At 43.5% G+C, this 18,635-nt stretch overlaps 1 protein-coding gene across 6 annotated transcripts in view; it reads left to right on the top strand.

Annotated features, from left to right (window-relative positions):
- The first annotated feature begins 1,161 nt into the window (after positions 1 to 1,161).
- Positions 1,162 to 18,635, top strand: part of CC2D2B (coiled-coil and C2 domain containing 2B) — a 75,674-nt gene continuing 58,200 nt past the window's right edge. For 3 of the 6 annotated variants that reach the window (XM_084749614.1, XM_084749619.1, XM_084749618.1), the window contains exons 1-6: positions 2,967 to 3,461; positions 5,676 to 5,740; positions 9,793 to 9,850; positions 11,556 to 11,626; positions 12,396 to 12,461; positions 14,965 to 15,048. In XM_084749614.1, coding sequence (XP_084605740.1) covers positions 3,428 to 3,461; positions 5,676 to 5,740; positions 9,793 to 9,850; positions 11,556 to 11,626; positions 12,396 to 12,461; positions 14,965 to 15,048 — 378 coding nt within the window. In that variant the 5' untranslated portion in view covers positions 2,967 to 3,427. Of the gene's footprint in view, positions 1,270 to 2,966; positions 3,462 to 5,675; positions 5,741 to 9,792; positions 9,851 to 9,878; positions 10,022 to 11,555; positions 11,627 to 12,395; positions 12,462 to 14,964; positions 15,049 to 18,635 lie in introns of those variants that run through there. The other 3 variants (XM_084749615.1, XM_084749617.1, XM_084749616.1) reach the window with 3 other exon arrangements.

The raw sequence follows: 18,635 nt of genomic DNA, 5'->3' as shown, positions 1-18,635 counted from the left end.
TAGACACACTTAACAGTGAGTAGTTTGTTTGTTTGTTCCGTCTTTTCCAGATAATGAAGCAAGCAGACCTTCTGTGTTCGCTTCCTTGTGTCCCAGGGTCCCTCCTAACCTGGACCGCACCTTCTTTCTCAAGTGTGAGGCTGGCTAAGTTTTAAAGACCTCCTAAGTGTCTTCAGAATCACAGGCCAAGCATTCAATGGGGTGGACGCAGAAAGCAGTTCATAAAAATGTCATGTTGGGATGAAAGGACACACACCACTTGTGCTGAGGCCCCACTAGCAAGCTCTCAACTTTATAAGGTTTAAATAGGTCATTATTTTAACAAGGAGCAAAGAGGCACGGGGTAGGGGTATACTTCTATTTTATTTGTTTATTCATTTAATGCCTCTGAGTGATGCCCTCTTGCGTAAGTGCACTCTCAGAGGCCACAGTTTGACGTTGGCTGTCTTCCTCCACCACAGTCCACTTTATTTGCTGAGATATCGGTCTCTTTTGGGGCCCAGAGCTTGCCCTGGGGATCCCTGCCTCTGCCTCCACACTTGTCTGGCCTACCATGGGTTCTGGAAATCCAAACATCACCGATCTCACATTGTTTTATATACTGACCTACCTCCCCAATCCAAGACTTCTTAAAACTTTTTTCTTAGACTTATTTTATTTTTACTTATGTGTGTATGGGGGTGGGGAACATGTGTATGTGTGGATTTAGGTGCTACTGAGGCCAGGAGAGGGCATCAGACATCCTGGAGCAAGAGTTGCAGGCAGTTGCGGGCCTCCCAACTGGATGTTGGTAACTCTGGGCCTTCGGAAGAGCAGTTAAATGTTCTTAACCACTAATCTATCTCTCCAGCACCCAGCCTAAGATGTAAAAGTAAATTTGTGATATGAATTGTACGCTCTGAAAATAAAAATCAATCACTTGCTTTGAGAGCTGCGGCATGGGGCCACATTCGGGTCACCTAATATGAAAGCATCCATACCAGCGCCAGCTCTCCGGTACCCAGGTGGGGTAATCAAGACCCGACGGCTACTCGAGCGGAGCACAAGAGGCTGAGGACCCTAAGGTGGGGAGGGCTGCCCAGGTGCACGGGGAGACCTCGTGCAGAGAGACGGGTCAAAACCCTGTGGCTGGAGAGCAGAGGGGCAAAGCACAGAACATTCCCTAAGACGGGGATCCACATTGCGCATGCTCCTGAGCCGCAGGCGTTGGAAGCTTCCTGCGGATCTGCCTTCGCATCCCAAGCCTTCTGAAAGGGCAGTGTTCATCAGGTGAATGTCCTGCCACCCTTACGGTCCCCACCAAGGTCCCTTGAGCACACTGGGGGTGGAGCCTTGCTCGGTAAGGTATCTCGGCAACCGAGTGAAGCACCTGAAGGACACGGAACCGGGTCACCTGCCAGCCGGTCCCATTAGGACAGAGCTAAAATCCCACAGTGTGGGATTTGGGTTAAGTTCGGGTCAGAAAACTATTTCCTTGAGTGGAGGAGTGTGGGTGGCTGGAGTTGAACTCTTTGCTAGGATAAGCATTAAGATAGCACCTTAGAACTAGCAGAAATATGAGCGTCAAGGTAGAAAGTAAGGGCCAACAGAAGGTGTGTACAAGAGCCAGGAAAAAGTCCTCAGAAGAATGCAGAGTGTGAATTAGTCTAGAAACATGGCGTGCACCCCGTTAAGAAAAGTTGCGATAAATAAATAAGGGATGCCTGGGGAGAATAAAGATTAGACTTGCTGCATAGAGGGCTATGTGGCAAGTGTGGCCTGAGGGCCTTCTCCCTGAGAAGGGCCTCTGGGTTGACTTTCTCCTATTGAGACTAAGTGCCGACCCAGAGATGGCTCTTCAGCCTACACTATAGACAATACAGGATTCCTATCAGCTTCCTGGACCTGGTGGCCATGTTTGCTCCATAGATTAATATACTCTCATAATTCCTGTGATCAATTTCCAGGTACCATAATTATGCTGCCTTGGGTTCATTAGATATAAACTTTCAATCTATGTAACGGTTTGGGCCACCCGTGTCTGTATTTATTTCAGTTTTTATTCATCACACTTTCGTCACACCCTGCAGCAGAGAGAGGGGACAAAAGGACAAAGTGAAGTCTTTGTCACACAGGAGCAGGCTGTGATTTACCACTTGGTCTTGAGAGCACCGGGGACTTGGTGGTGATGTTTTTCCAAAGACACCAGTTTGTAGTTCAGAAGGCTTCTTTTCAGGCCATGTGTTCCTTTGATCCTCCTGCCTCCTGCCTCTCCTATGCTAGGATTTTAAGCATGCATCCCCAGGCTGAGCCTGAGCCATGGTTCCTGCTTCCTGATTTGGGAGAACAAGTCACAGTTAGTGAGAAGATGAGAGTTTTTTTTTTAAACATGTTCAGGAGGCAAACTACGTGAGGGTCCCGATGCTTTTCACAGACTATGGCTGGTGGGATGCTTTTGTTAAATTCTGCTTTTTTGGTAACCTACTACTAAGGGGTAGCTGGTGCTATATGTTTAGTGGGTTTTTAGTTGGGCAGAATGCTACCACTGTTTTAATTTTCACTGGAGTCTTTTTGGCACAGCACTCTAACTAAAACCTTCAAGCTGTATGACAGTTAATTCACTGAGGTGAAGATGCAACCTCATTGCATTGAAGTCTGTTGTAGGCAGGAAAGAGGGGACATTATTAGCTTCTGAAAGAAGTCCAGTAAGAACCCGTGGAGAAGCAGGGTGGTGGTGGCAGCGCGTACCTTTAGTCCCCAGAACTCAGGATCCCTATGAGTTCGAGGCCAGCCTGGTCTACAGAGTGAGTCCAGGATAGCCAAGGTTACACAGAGGAACCCTGTCTTGACAACAACAACAAAAATGAACAAACACACTTCTGGAAGCACTCTTAGTCATTGAGCCATCTCTCCCATCCCAGCATACAGGGCTTTCTAAAGGGCAAGCAAGGAGTAAAACCTTTTACTAATAAAATTGCCATCTGCTTGCTGTGGGTCGTAATTGGCTACAGGAATTGCTGTGTTTTGACACTGGACTTGTAGGGCACTGGATACAGAAAGTGTTAATCCTCAGTTTCCCTACCCTTTAGAAGAAGCTTTAACTGAAAAAAAGAAAAAGAAGAAGAAGAAAACAAAAAGAAAGAAGAAAAAAGGAAAGAAAAAAGAAGATGACATAATATTCTGAGAGAGGGTTGGCCTTCACCCGAGGCCAGCTTTTACACAGAAAACGTCAAGCCCTGTAGGAGGGAGGTTTCAGTACAGCAAATGTGCTTTTCATCCAGCGCTGTAATTTTATCCAGTGTTTATTTATCCTATATCCTTTGTGGAATATTAGCGGGCTAAGGATATCTTCAGATCTGAAAAAAAAAAAAGTTCAACATTTTATCTGCTCCATTTTATTTAATAAATCACTGAAGTTTTATTATATAGAGGATGTTTCCTGTGATTTATGGACAAACTTTGCAGAGGCACCAGAAAGCCAGGTATTTGTTTGAGGTTCACTTTAATGTGTGTTTTTTGGTGTTTTGAGATAGAGCCTCCCTATGCAGCCCACAAAGGACAATAATTAGGATTTCCTGCTTCAGCCTCCTTGAATGTTAGGACTATGGGTGTGAACCATCACGCTGGGCTTGGGGTTCATCTGAGAAGGTATTGAAGAATGGGAGGGTCTGATAAATTAAAAACTGACTTTTCTTGTGGTCCTAGTCCTGTTGTGTCTAATCTTGGCACATGAGCAGTTAGAACCTTAAGTGTCCTTAAGCCATTCAGTGTGCCCTAACGACTAACAGGACTTCAATGTGTCCTATCTACTAATTAAGAAAAAAAAAATCTGGATAACTTGGACCTGACTCTTTCTATTCTACATCTATTCAGTATTTTTACATCCTGTCCAAACCTCTTCCCCGAGTCTCTCATATACACCTGCTTCCACTCTCCATCCCGACATCCATTTCTAAAGTCGGTTCTCTAGTATTGCTTTCTTTTTTTAAATGACCAGCTGCCATTTATCATACCTTTAAAGAATTAATTGAATTTTTGAAATACATAGGGGTTTTGCCTTATTTAGATATGTCCACCACTAGCATGCAGTGCTGTGGAGGCCAGCGGATCCCCTGTCTGGAATTGGGGTTACAGAGGTTGTGAGCTGCTATGTGGGTACTGAGACTCGAACCTGGTCTCCTATAAAAAGTAGCCAGGATGTTAACCTTTGAACAATCTCTGCACCCCCTTATTAGGACTATTAAAAGTGTTCTGCTTCTGTGAAATATATCTGTAGTCACTCAATTTTCCACTCTTACTGTTGCCATGTAAGTAAATTCCCAGGTATTTTGAAAATTTAAAAGGGGATATGCTATTTTTCTATGATATTAGGGTATATTTATAACATATTTAGTCCCAGCACTCAGTAGGCAGAAGCAAGTGAGTCTCCATGAGTTTGAGGCCAGCCTGGTCTACACAGTGAGCTCTTCGAAGCCAGCCAGGGCTACATAACGATAACCTGTCTCAAAACAAAACTAAAACTAAAACCAACCAAACAAAAAACTTTACCATAGGTAACTTCTATATGTATCTTGTGTATTCTGCTGTTGAAAAGCTTTCTATTTGTGTCAAAAATTCTTCTATTGTATTCCTTGGGTTTCTATGCATACATATCTATCATTTGTAAATAATGATAATTTTATCTTCCCCTTCCCAAGAATTGTAACTCTTGCATGTCTTATCAAATTAAGTAAGGCTTTCTTTCCCACCAGGAGCTGTTTGTTACTGTCCAAAGCCATGGGTTTCCTTATGACATTTTCACACACGCACATTATTGTATTTGCTCACACCTATCCCATTACTACCCATCACATGTCTGCCCTCTCAAGGAGTCTCCTTCCTCTTCCTTTCTACTTTTCAGATTTCTTTTCTTAGATTTTTTAGGTCGAGTCTCATTGTGTAGCCATGGCTGGCTGGAACTCGCTATATAGACCAGGCTGGCCTTGAACACACAGAGATTCACTGTCCTCTGTCTGCTGAGCACTGGTGTTAAAGGCTTGTACCACCATGTCCTACCCTATGTACTTTCATGCCATCCCCGGTGTGTGTGTGTGTGTGTGTGTGTGTGTGTGTGTGTGTGTGTGTGTTTTCCATGTGACAAAATATGTCATTTGTCTTTCTTTTTCCCTTCTTGAGTCCTTGTTAATTCTGCCCATTTCCATTCGATTCCTCTCTTCTCCCTTAGTCCGCATTTTCATTTTCATGTCATAAATAGATAGATTGGTCCTGCATATGAGGGATTAAAGGTGTACACCACCATGCCCTGCTTGTTTTATATTTTCATATTAATATAGTGACAAATCTTAGATAGAGCAAAATGACAATATTTTTCATCTTTTATTGTATCTTTTTGAGCTTTCAAATGCTATTCTTTTAGTTTTTTAATGTGTATGTGTATTTTGCCTGTTTTATGGCTTGTGAAACATGTGCATGTACAGCCTCGGGAGGCCAGAAGGGGCCACTGGATGCCTGGGGGCTGGAGTTCTGGGTAGTTGTGAGCTGCCGTGTGGGTACTGGGAAATCAAACCTAGGTCCTCTGAAGAGCAGCCTGTGTTCTCAACCACCACCTAGCCAACCCTCCAGCCCCTCCCACGCTTGCTAATCCTAGCACAATGGTCTTATTTTAATAACATAGCTTCTTGGTCTCCTTTATTTAGAAAGTGAAAATAAAAGAGTCATCATGAAGAAGATCTCAAAGAGAAGACAAGAGATTTTTAGAAAGGTAAAGTATTAATGGAATGGCTTTTTTTTTTCTTTTCTTTTTTTTTTTTTTTTGGTTTTTGGTTTTTCGAGACAGGGTCTCTCTGTGTTAGCCTTGGCTGTCCTGGACTCGCTTTGTAGACCAGGTTGGCCTCGAACTCACAGCGATCCACCTGCCTCTGCCTCCCGAGTGCTGGGACTAAAGGCCTGTGCCACCACGCCCGGCTAACGGAATGGCTTTTTAAAGAACACGTTTTTATAGCATTTTACCAAGACATATGATTTCCTGAAAACAGTATTCATTTGCGTTCAGTTACTTTTATGCTCTCCGTTGTACATTTTGACCCTCAAGCAGTTTGTAATAAACTTGTATATAGTAGCATTGGAGAGAAATAGGCTTAGAGAGGTCATTAGAAGCATCCCTGCTTCCTCCCAGGCAACAGGAACTCATCTTACTCGTCCATCTACTGGAGGCCGCTTCTTAACTTGAGAAGCAGAACAATAAACACAGATGTGCAACTGCCTTTGCCTTTTGTTTTGCTTTTTGTCACCCTGGCTGTTCTGGAGCTCCTTAGTAGACCGGGATGGCCTTGAGTTCACAGAGACCTGACTGCTCCCGCCTCCGGAAGTGTTGGGATTATAGGCATGCTCCTCCATGCCTGGCTACAAATGCCTTTGATATGTTGGCTTGTGTTGGTTCTATGGCCAGGAATAGTGTAGCTGGGCCATGTTATCATTGCATCTTCAGGTTTGGTTTTTTAAATTTTTTATTTATTTTTTATTTTTGAAGAGTCTGCGTACTGATTTCCCTAGTGGCTGCCTCAGTTTACACTCCCGCCTTCCTCACATATGCGCAGCCTGAGTGTTTTTCTCTCTTCATGAAGGCTGCTCTGACAAGAATGAGATAGAATCTCACGCCACTTTTAACTTGCATTTCTCCGATGCCTGAGAGATTTGAGCACTTTTTCCAGACATTGATTGGCACTCACATTTCCTGTTTTGAGAGCTTTTTAGTGCGCCAAGCCTCTGTTGGCTGGATGACGGGCACTGGTGTGTAACTTTGCAGTTCTTTACAGATTCTAAGTGTCTTTCCTCTGCCAGTTGTTTTCTTTGCAGTATAGCAGCCTTTTCATTTCCCATAATCCCATTCGTCAACTCTTGGGATCTCATCTGTTGGAGAAGAGAACATTTTTCCTTTTCAGAAAGTCTTTGCCTGTGCTTATATCTTGAAATGTTTGCCCGTGTTTTCTAGAAAAGCCTAACAGTTTGTCTGGTCTTTGATCTACTTGGAGGAGATTTTTGCACAAAGGAAGAGATCTGAATTGTTCTGTACGTGAACATACAGTTCCCCCCGCCCCAGCATCATTTGTTGAAGATGTTGCCTTTTTTGCAATTTATGTTTTGACACCTTTTTCAAAATTTGGGCATCTCCAGGTGTGTGGGTTTATCCCCATATTAGGAGACTGCGGAAACTGTGTTCTCATGTAAGTCAGGGTAGTAGCAGCTGTGACAGCAGCAAGGCAGATGCACTTAACAGCAAGGAGAGAAGCAAAAACTGACCTGGGATCTCCTTATATTATATCCAGGCTAATGCTGGAAGATGCCACTGGCTTTTGAGAAGGGTCCCCCCAGTTAATCCTTCTGGGAAGTAGCCACAAAGACCCACCAACAGGTGTGTCTCTCAGTTAATCTTGGCTTCATTCAAGTTGACAACCAAGATTAACCATTGGAAGGGTTTATCAGTCTTGTTTCTCCCCCTCCCCCCAAAGAATCAACTCCTTATGTGATTGATTCTGTGTGTTGTTCTTTTAGTCTCTGTTTTATTAATTTCTGCTGCCCTGATCTGTCTCTGCTAACTACTATCTTTATATCGACTCGTTCTTGTTTTCCTGTAAGACCTTGAAATAATAAATCCACATGTTATTTATCTTGGAATTCTCTGATATGATAACTTTGTTTGTTTTTGTTTTTTGAGACAGGGTTTCTCTTGTGTAGCCTTGGCTGTCCTGGACTTGCTTCATAGACCAGGCTGGCCTCTAACTCACAGAGACTGGCCTGCCTCTGCCTCCAGAGTGCTGGGATTGCAGGTGCTGGGCTTTAAAAACTTTTATATCTGTAAGTCCAGGTGCTTTTATACCAGTGCGTCTGCCTTCCTTAGCCACATCCTCGGGGTTTGGATAATTGTGCTTTCGTTTTCATTCAACTCCAGGAATGTTCACATTTCCTCCCTGAGTTCTTCAAGAATGCACTGTTTCTTCAAGAGGGTACAGTTCCATCTCCAAGTGTTTGTAATTTCCAGGGTTTCAGCTGCTGTCAATTGCAAGTTTCTTCTATGATCTGACGCAAGAAACTATTTTGATCCATTTATATGGGCTCAGGTTTTAACAAGCCAAAAACAATTAAACTGAAAATCAAAACCAGGAATTAAAAACCCAAATAGAAGACAAACAAACAAATGAACAAACAAGGGCTGGAGAGATGGATCAAGAGGTTAAGAGTACTGGCTGCTCTTCCAAAGGTCCTGAGTTCAATTCCCAGCAACCCCATGGTGGCTCGCAGCCATCTATAATAAGATGGGTTGTTGGTGGGAGGAGAGCAGCCTGTCTTCTCCTTTCAAACGCGTTAGGTCAGGGTGCCCTCCCAGCTGAGGAATGTTTGACAAAATTGTTGGAAACTAGAGCTAGGTCTCCTCTACTAGTCTCTTGCCAAGGCCGGTGCTCTACTGTCTCTTCAGGGGCCACTGTCCTCAGTGTCTTCAGTTGTCCTGAGGGTGGCTTGTGGTTAGTGAGAAGGGGGCATATCGGCTCCTGGTGACCTTCAAGAGTGATACTGTGATGGAGGAGTCACTGGCAGATTTTCAAATTCTTCCATAAAGTCCATTATCTAGATTCTTTTTATATTAATTTTTTAAAAATCAGGATACCCTGCTTTGATTTTTTTCAATAAAAGTCCATTCTTAAGTTTTTAGATATATTTATGTGTGTGTGTGTGTGTGTGTGTGTGTGTGTGTGTTAACACATACATATTCGTGCCATAGCACACCTGTGGAGGTCAGAGGACCGTTGTGGGAGTTGGGTCTTTCATACTACAATATGGGTCCCAGGGATAGAGTTCTGGCGCCTTCACCCACCGGGCCATCTCACTAACCCTCAAATCCAAGTCTTGAATATGCAAATGTGCAGCTAATGTGTATCCTTTTACTTTTTCCACTCCAGGTTCAAGCGATTTGGTCAGCAGGTGCAATTGCTTTGTCAAGAGTTTTTGCTACTATATACCTCAAATTTAAAGCTGAAAACAAACTCGTACTCCATGCCACCGGAGCGTGAGAACAGTTGCTTTGTAGGGTTGAGCTTTGAGAAACTGCAAATGTTCCTCTTAGCATCCTGAACTTTTAGTAATGGCGCTCAGTTCCTCCTGCCAGGAGGTAGCTAGAATGTTTTTTGATGTTTGGGAGGGAAGCCAGAGCTAGAGACACATATTTGGGAGGCCGTGGAGAGCACACACTTACCAAGGCCTTGGGCACACTTGCCTTTCTGTGATGGGGAATAGTACGGCTGCTGAAAATAAAGGGGAGAGGACAGTGAGGAATAGAAGGCAACGTTGAGATACTTTTCAGGAAGGAAGGTGTCCACATTGTCAGATACTGCAGAGAACTCCCTCAAGAAATGACAATTGTGGATTAAAAAAAAAAAGATTTTATTTATTATTTATACGCTACTTTGCTCTGATGTGCGCCTGCATGCCAGAAGAGGGCACCAGATCCCATCACAGATGATTGTGAGCTACCATGTGGTTGCCAGGAACCGAACTCAGGAGCCCTGAGAGAACAGACAGTGCTCCCAACTTCCGACCCATCTCTCCAGCCCCAACAATTGTGGATTTTTAAAGTACGTTTACATGTGTATAAATTCGTCAGAATTCATGTAAATTAGTAAAAAACAAAAGTCAAGTTTGAGTAGAGAGACAAGAGAATATGAATTGATATTTTACAGGAGACAATGTGCAGATGCTGACGTAAGAAACGCTGATCATAACTGTCGGGTGCAACCTAACCTTCCCTGCTTTCCCCCACAGATGTCAGAAGCAGCATGCAGCGGTACCGCAGAAGTAATGGACAGGCGGCCGTCAAAAGGTTCTCCCTTAGCGTGGCCCAACTCTGATATCCTTGGGTTTTAGTTTTAAAAGAAAGCTTCCTATATGATAGAGGAAGAGCCCAAGAAAATACATAGAAATCAGCCTCCTGAAGTTCCGTTTTCTCCATCACTCATCTGCACATGGAGGAGTCACTGGTGCCTGAGACTGGGTTAGACCTTCAGTGCGTGTAGATGCAAAACCTCTTGTGACTTAGCTCCAGTCTTACTCCTTATTCACGTTGGGGTGGCCCAACAAATGCTGTAATTTCTGACCATGAAAAAAGAATGTGTTAATTGTTATTTGAAGCTGGCAGTGCCTGCTAGCAGGATATGTAAATGTCACTTCCTCACCTGCCCTTAAAAATAAGGCAAGCTGCCTGGGGAAGGCGACCTTCTCCAGGCCACCAGTTGTGTAAGGAATGTGGCTTTTTATCTAATAAAGAGCCAGCAGCAGGAGCTGAGGCAAGAAGTAGGGGCGGGACTTCCAGGCAGACAGAGATGCAGGGAGAGGCAGGCCAGTGTAGACCGCTGCCTAAGGATGCATGAGGTCTCGCAGGAGATGAAAGGGAGACAGAAGGGGACAGGAAAGCAGGCAGTGGGAAGCATGTGTGGAAAGGCAGTGGAGGAGAAGTTAAGGTCGAAGCTAGCTGAGAGACTGCCCCAGCAAAAAGCCAACAGCCTCTCTACCTTAATGAAACCTCAAGCAGGATCCGTCAAAGCCCCATAGTATATTCCTACCTGAACAACTTACAGGAACTCAGCAGGAGGGGAAGGAAAAAGGCAAACTCAAAGGAACATGACCAATTCATCTTCCTTTTTATAAACTGTATTCAGAACTGTACTGTTGGGGTTCAAACCCAGGACAAGTGGCCAAGATAGATACCTATTTAACATACCAAAGCAGACCTGGCCTCCAGGTTCTCCCAGCATCCCTCAGTCCCTACCTGAACTTTCCAGACGAGGGGCTGGGCTTCCCCTCCCCCAGAGGCTCTTCACTATACAATCCAAAGAGTTTGCTTCTCTCTGCTCTCTTCTCTCTCTGCACGCGTGCTTTCTTTTGGGACTGGTGAACCTGCCTGAGAGCTGCCCCATACCCCCCCCCCCCGATAAACGTGCCTTTATGTACTTGACTTTGTCTTGAATTGGCTCATTTCCTTGGCTTAGAATACCTATCATGTACAACCACTGTCTTCCTCAGTCTATCCTATGAGTGGCAGAAAGTAACAAACGGCTTGGAGCACACACATTCACTTTCAGATTCCATTCTTCCAGTTTAATACAACAACAACAACAACACAATCAGGCTTTGATATTAGTTCATGCCCCCAGTGCAGTCTATCTGGAATATAAATGCTCTCAAAGAATTTTCTTTTAACAAGAAGACGGCAACAAAGGTGGTTTGTCTGAGCTGCCTTATGTTCTGCTTGGCTACAGGAAAGACTCTGGCTGATGCCCGAGGAAGTAGCAAGAGAAGTGACAAAGGAAAGAGAAGACGTTGCAAAAGAAACGCAATTTACCATAAATAAAACCGTTGGCAGGGAGAGGTGGGGAAGAGACGCAGGGTTCCGAGTGCTCCTGAGCAGTGGCCTTTTCTCCCTGCTCATCATGATGGTTAGGCCTGGACGCAGCTGAGACACACAGCGAGCGCTGACTACTTATAGTAAGGTGATGTCAATTCTGTGTAATGTTGGTGTCTCCATTTAGGTGCAGAGGAAAATCGAAACATAACAGAGACACTGAGGGGCAAAGTAAGAGAGAAGCTAAAAAATGCTAAGGTAATGCTTTTAATCGCTTTCGCCTGTGTTCAGAATGACTGCTTTAAGTAGAACATGGGTCCTAAAACCTCTTTTTTTTTTTTTTTTTTTTTAATGTCAAGAAAAAGCTGAAGTGGTCTTTTATGTCTCAATACCCCATCTTAGTTAGGGTTTGTATTGCTGCCATGACCCAAAAGCAAGTTGGGAAGCAAAGGGTTTATCTCTGTTCATCATCAAAAGAAGTCAGGACAGGAACTCACACAGGGCAGGAACCTGGAGGCAGGAGCTGATGCCGAGGCCATGGAAGAGTGCTGCTCACTGGCTTGCTCCACATGGCTTGCTCAGACTGCTTTCTTATAGAACCCGGGAGCACCAGCCCAGGAGGTGGCACCACCCACACTGGTCTGTGCACTCTGGCATCAATCACTAATTAAGAAGATGCCCTACAGGGTTCCCTAGAGCCCAATCTTATGAAGGCATTTTCTCAATTAAGGCTCCCTCTGCTCCAATAGCTCTACCTTATGTCAAGTTGATGTGAGTCTAGCGAGCACACACCTCCTGTATTAAACTCAAACAGAAAAGTTGCTCATAGTAATTATATATGACATCTCAGGTAAAGATAAATTGTGTGTGTGTGTGTGTGTGTGTGTGTGTGTGTGTGTGTGTGTGTACATACATAAACACACCTTTAAGAAGAAACACATTGCAGAATTTTAATTTTTACTCATTTTGGACAGAAATTTTACATGCTCACCTATGCTCATTTTTTGTAAAAAAATTTGTGTTTCAGATCAGTCAAAATGAAAAGTCTTCAGCTGAGCCGCTCACTGATACAAAGATTCATCGATGGTCTAAGGTGAGTAACTTTCTTTAAAATACGTTTTGAAAACATCTCTATGGAGTCATAGGTTGCACGACAAGAATTCGCTCACTTTTAGCTTACGACTCAGTGGCTGAAAGCCACTATAGAGTTGTGTGGTCGGCACTGCAACCCAGTTTTAGGCCCATCGTGCCCTTTTGCAATCTCTATTCCCCATTTGGAAATGACTTATCCTAATAAGTTATAATAAGATGTCCTTAAAATGTAAGCAGTAAGCACAAGTGCATTTAAAATGTACAGAGTTTTCTTAAGCAGATAGTGACTCATGACTTGGGCAACTCCAGATGGCAGGTAGGTAGGCATCCATCAGGGGAGCACTAAGGGAAAGTGACCAGGGACTGACTGCCTCAAGAAGGGAGGCAGAGAAAATACCAGACTCAGCAAAACTTGGGCGAGAACTGTAGTGTCCCTTGTCAGGAGTTTGAGATTGAACACTGCAGTCTGTGCTCCCGGCTTCAGCCTTGCCACACTGAACTGGGTTTCAATTTGCTTCGTAGGAGCTGAGGACTCTTCAGGGACCTCTCAGCTAATTATGCTAACAACATTAGAGATTGTTGATTGATTATTAGTGTGATGCAAATCATAAACTTAGTAGGGCAGCAGTTTATCTGTAGCCAGCTATGTACTCAAGAAACGACACACGGAAATTATGATTTATTTAACTAGCCTTGAGGACAATGCCGAGCAACACTCCATCTTAAACCTCCAGGCTTGTCTAGCTTCCTCCCAGCCAAACTTCCCTTAGTACTTGCTTTTTTAATCATCTCCTAACTCCTGTTCATTTCTCCTGGTGCTTCCTGGTCCTCTCCTGGTGGCTCAGTCCCTTACTTCTTTTTCTCCACCCCTTGCTGGACCTGGATGTCCCACCCTATTCTCTCTATCACTCAGCATTGGCTGGTCAGCATTTTATTGGCAGAACAGAGAACAAAATGGTGGCATGTTTACACAAGCTTGAGACAGGAGGTACTTAGAATAAACATTACAGCGAGATTCCGGGATTAAAACCAGATAGTGGAGTAGAGAAATGAGCATCTGAATGGACAAGGGTGAACTGTACACGGCACACTGTAAGATTTTGTCAACAAGAGATGCTCCCAGACTTGCGAACTTGGTGCTACAGTTTGTGTGCGATTCCATATTTGAAATTACTAAAATTTGGAATAGTAGCTGTGTTAGAGTGCAGGCTAAGTTGCTATAAGAAAAACCCCATAAAACATTAATTTACTAATTAAAAATAAAAATATCTGCATTAAAAGAGAAGTTTTACTCCTCTCTAGTTTACCAGTTAAGTTACTCAGGCTGATGAATGAATGTCTTACCGCCTCCGAAGTGCGCCTCACCTGTGGGCCCATGGCACAAAGCTCTGTTTTTCTCACTTGCTAGACAAAGATAAAAAAATTTTTAAAAAAGAAAGAAAGAAATGATTGCAGGTTGTTTTTTACAGGATAGGTATGCAAATTGAGCATATCATTTCCAATAAAAGAATATGGAGGAAGCAGCTAAGTATCCACTTAGCGGTGGGTTCTGTGATTAGAGTGGAAGGGACGACGGCGCTGGGAGCTGGCAGCTTTGTCATAAGCAGGTGGGGTAGTTAGCTCTGCAGATCTCGGAACACAAGGATGGTCTACATATATGCTGCATATAAACTCACATAAGCACACACGCGTGTACACACACACACACACACACACACACACACACAGAGTAAATAAAGGATTTCCATACTAAATACAATCTTATGTATTCAGGAAGCAGAGGATAAGCAGAGACCTTGGGACAGTTTGTACGTGCAAATGACAGTTAAACTCTAGATACAAACAGAATCTAAAGTAAGTTTTCACATTGTGCATGTTTTGAAATTGTTTGATTTTAACTGTGACTTATTCTTTGTGGAACTGAGTCCCTTCAAAAAAAAAACTTCTTCTCTTAAGGCCCTTATATATGCATGAGAAAGAAGTGGCGTTTTTTTTTTATTATTTCAAAGAATCAAAATTTGAAACATAGGAAAAAAGAGGATGCATTTATGAATGAGTCTGTAACCAAGAATATGGTAGCAAATGTAGGAAGAGGATGGCAAGGTGCATGTGGGTGTATGTGAGCACGCGTCCACGCGAACGCTTCGGAGAACTTTGACCAGAGGCAGCATTTTGATTAAATTGTGAAATAATCCTCTACTCAGGCTAGGGTCAGAGATCAGAGAAGGAGATTTTGGCTTTGTTATATTCTGGTTCTCACTACAGTTACACACACACATACACACAGAGACACCCACGCACATGCACGCGCGCACGCTCACACACATGTGTAAGTTATGAATCAAAGCTAAGTGTTAACAAGCTGATAAAATAACTGCTGTGCTGTTTCCTGCTTGCTGCTAAGCTGCTGGCTGCCATGTTATGGAAACGTGTTTCTCCCCTTGCACGCCGATAGGCGTATTCACGATGACACTGACTACTGTCTGCTTCTGTTTAACCCACAGACTGAAGTCTTGCTGGATGAAGGCCTGTCATTTTTCATCCTGAGTGGGGAAGAAGCCTCAGCTGTAAGCCGGTCTTCACAGCAGGTAAGGCTTGCTTCTCCATTTTATATCCTTACTCCCCCACCAGGCACAGGATGAAAGAGCTGACAGGAGATGGATTCATGTGTGTGTGTGTGTGTGTGTGTGTGTGTGCGCGCGCGCGCGCGCGTTTTGTTTTGAGACGGGGTCTTCCCTGTAACTGAGGTTGGCCTGGAACTCCAGACCTTCCTACTCAACCTCCTGATATTAAGGTTGCAGACGTGCATCCTCGTGTCTGGCTTGGAAGATGAAAACTTCATTATTATGCCTTTCTCTTCCCGAGTAGTTGAGCAGCTCATTATGACACCTACCACTTACTGAGTGCTTATTATGTTACCATACTACATAGCTATATCATGCTACATATCTATATGTGATATGATATGTTATCAAAGTGGATTGTGTTGTTTGATGCTCACAGGTAAGGGCTGGGGAGCTAGCTCAGTGGCTCGGTTGCTTGCCATGCACACGTGAGGACCTGAGTTTGATCCCACAACCCCGGTAAAAAAGCCAAACGTGGTGGTATTCGTTGTAATACTGGTACCCTGAAGAGGCAGAGACAGCTGGTACTTGGCAAATTCCAGGCCAATTAGAGGCTGTCTCGGAATAAAAAGATGGAGAGCACCTAAGGACACCACCAGGTGCTGCCTCTGCCTCAACACTCAACGTGCACACATACCCAAACCTGTGAGACAGTCTTGATCGTTTATGTTATATAGAGAAGGAAGCTAAGGCGGGAGAGCTGAGCATCCAAACAGGAGGCGAGTGTGGGTATCACATCCTCAACCTGAGTTCTTTTGTGTCTTGGTTTTCTTGTTGTCTAAAAAGTGTTTCCTCGCCTTGTGCTCTCACGTCTCTCCAGTTCTTGTTTCTTCACAGCCAACAACAATACAAGTTCTCTCGCATCTTCCTGTTCTCTCTCCTCAGCAGTTGCTGCTGCGCGTTGCCCACTTCCCAGTTCCCTTTCTCACTCCTCTTCCCGACCCCTTCCTGATTCACCCATCTCTCTGCCTTTACTGTTGGGCCTGGTCCTTCTCTCCAATCCCTCTGCACCTTTGAATTTTATTAAAGCCCTGCCACCCAGAGCCTACTGCTCCCAACTCTCTCCTCTCTCTCTTTCTATTCCAGGGAGGAATAGATGGAGTCAGGTGACTGTAGGGTAAAAGTAGTCTTTCTTGGACATGAACCCCAGACCTCTAGACTTAAAACCTAGTGCTTTACCCACTGAGCCACCTAAGGGTCCTAGCCTTCCCGTCACCAAAGCTACTTCTTTGTTGCTTAACAGCAAGAGGTCTTAATTAGGCTGACAAAGAGTTACTGGCTTGTTTGCTCAGAGACTTTAGCGGCCCAGTCCAGGATTCCTGTCCTCTCACACAGTCAGAGCTAATTGCTTGGGGCTGTAAGGCCAGGCTCAGACTGTTGATAAAGGCTGGAGGCCCAGTGACCCTCTGTGAAGCAAAGAGAAAGCGAGAGAAAAGAAAGAGGTCACACACACACACACACACACACACACACATTCATTCATTCAAAAGATGGATGAAACAAGAAATTTTAACCAACAAATTCCCACAGGCTTACCTATGACGATGATGTTGATTTGAGCAGCTATCTCCTCTGTATAAACTTCAGCAAGTACAGGCTGCTCTGGGGGGAGGGGACTCTTTCCTGACTAGCTGCTATGGCTGTTTCCACAGGATCAGCCTGTATGTACACATAGACAAACAATCAGACATATAGACCTGTACATCTATCTTCATGTACATACTCAATGGGTGATACAAAAGGAGCTCCTTACATACAGACAGACAACTGGCATACATTCATGTAACATATGCACAAAAACCAGACAGATGGACACATTTACATACAAACATATATCTATATACATATTCACAACTCATGGATGAAGCAAATTCAGTGGACTTTAAACACATTTGTTGTCTGGTCATAGTTTTTATACTTCTGAGACTAAGTTCTCTACATCAGAAAAGGAATTACCTCATAGTCAAAAAAGACAATTCATCACACACAAAAAACAAAACAGACGAATGCACCAGAATAATAAATTACATGTTTTTTCATTAAAACTAAACATTTCTTATCTTTGTAGCCATTACATGCATTCCTAGTGAGTTCAGAATGACAAAGGTTCACAAGGCTTAGAGGCTAACAGGGTCTAAGTGGTTACACAAGATATATATCTTTTCAATTAGGACTGACCTGGCTACACATTTTCCAGCTATCTCTTAGTTTATAGTGATTTTAGGACAATAATTTTATCTCTCTTTCATTCCAAGATACAAAGTAAATTTAGAATGACAATATTCTATGTCATAAGCTGACAAGATATAAGGAATTACAACGAAACAGTTCATATATATATATATATATATTTGAGACAGGGTTTCTCTGTGTAGTTTTGGTTGTCTTAGACTCACTTTGTAGACCGGGCTGGCCTCAAACTGACATCAATCTGCCTGCCTCTGCCTCCCAAGTGCTAGGATTAATGGTGCATACCACCACACCCAGCCAGTTTCTACATTTTGACATTAAGGTTTGTACTTAATTCAAACGTTTCTTGGTATCCCCATTATATTCTGGGTTCATGGGAAGTTTAACCAGCTTGCCAATATTTATGGTGTTTACCAGGATTCATGGTGCCATCTCTAGAGTGAAAGCTTATCTGAAGGTACAAATCTGTCTCAAGCCTAGCAAGGCATCTGGAGGTCCACAAAAGCATTTACTGCAGCTGTAAAGTCTCTATTGACTTTCCTACTAAGTCTCTATTAATTTTTCTAAAATAGCTTGAATCAAATCAGGAATCCCATTATCAGGAATTAATTCGTCTAAACAGCAGTGCATCTTCATAACGATCCCATAGGAAGCGTCTTCAGTCAGACTGGGTAAATACCCAGAAAGTGAGGGTTCACATCATGCCAGAGCACAGAGAAGATGGGATGTCAGAGGCTGAAAGCAATTCTGGAGTAAATTGCAGCACAAACCTTACAAAATCCTGGATTAGCTTCCAGAAAGCCCTTGTGCCTACTGAATGTCCCCAAATCAATGGCTCTCGGCAATCCTTTCACTGCCTTTGTTGCTGTTATCCCAGGATAAAATTGTCTACTGTCAGTTGTTCATAATGGAGCATAAGTATAATCTCAACATGTGAGAGATGAGGCCAGCCTGAGCTGTGTAGTCAGACCCCGTTTCAAAAAATAAAACCAACCAAACAAAAACAAAACGAAATGAAAAACAACCAACAAAACCCACAAAACAGCAATAAAAACTTATCTTTAAAAAACTTGAACAAATAAGACACACATGCTACCCAGAAACTTAATACAGAAACTACAAGGGAAAAATAAACAGTCTGAAATCTGTCACAATGTTCTCTGTTGCTCATGCACCCCACAGCTTTACATAAACAGGACACTGGACATTCATTCGTAGAAGGAACTAGTAAGTGCTGGCTCCGTTTTTCCGGTTGTCCAGCCCGGCTTGTTGGTGGCATGTTGGATCCTCCGTTCTTCTCATGCATCACACCTAGCTCATCGCAAGTCTGTCAGTCCCGCTTTTAGACTTCCCCATCATCA

The sequence above is a fragment of the Acomys minous genome, assembly GCF_964271855.1.
Source record: "Acomys minous genome assembly, chromosome: 2".
Taxonomy (NCBI): domain Eukaryota; kingdom Metazoa; phylum Chordata; class Mammalia; order Rodentia; family Muridae; genus Acomys; species Acomys minous.
The sequence above is the reverse complement of the archived record's forward strand: the minus strand, read 5'-3'. Positions and strand labels throughout refer to the sequence as shown.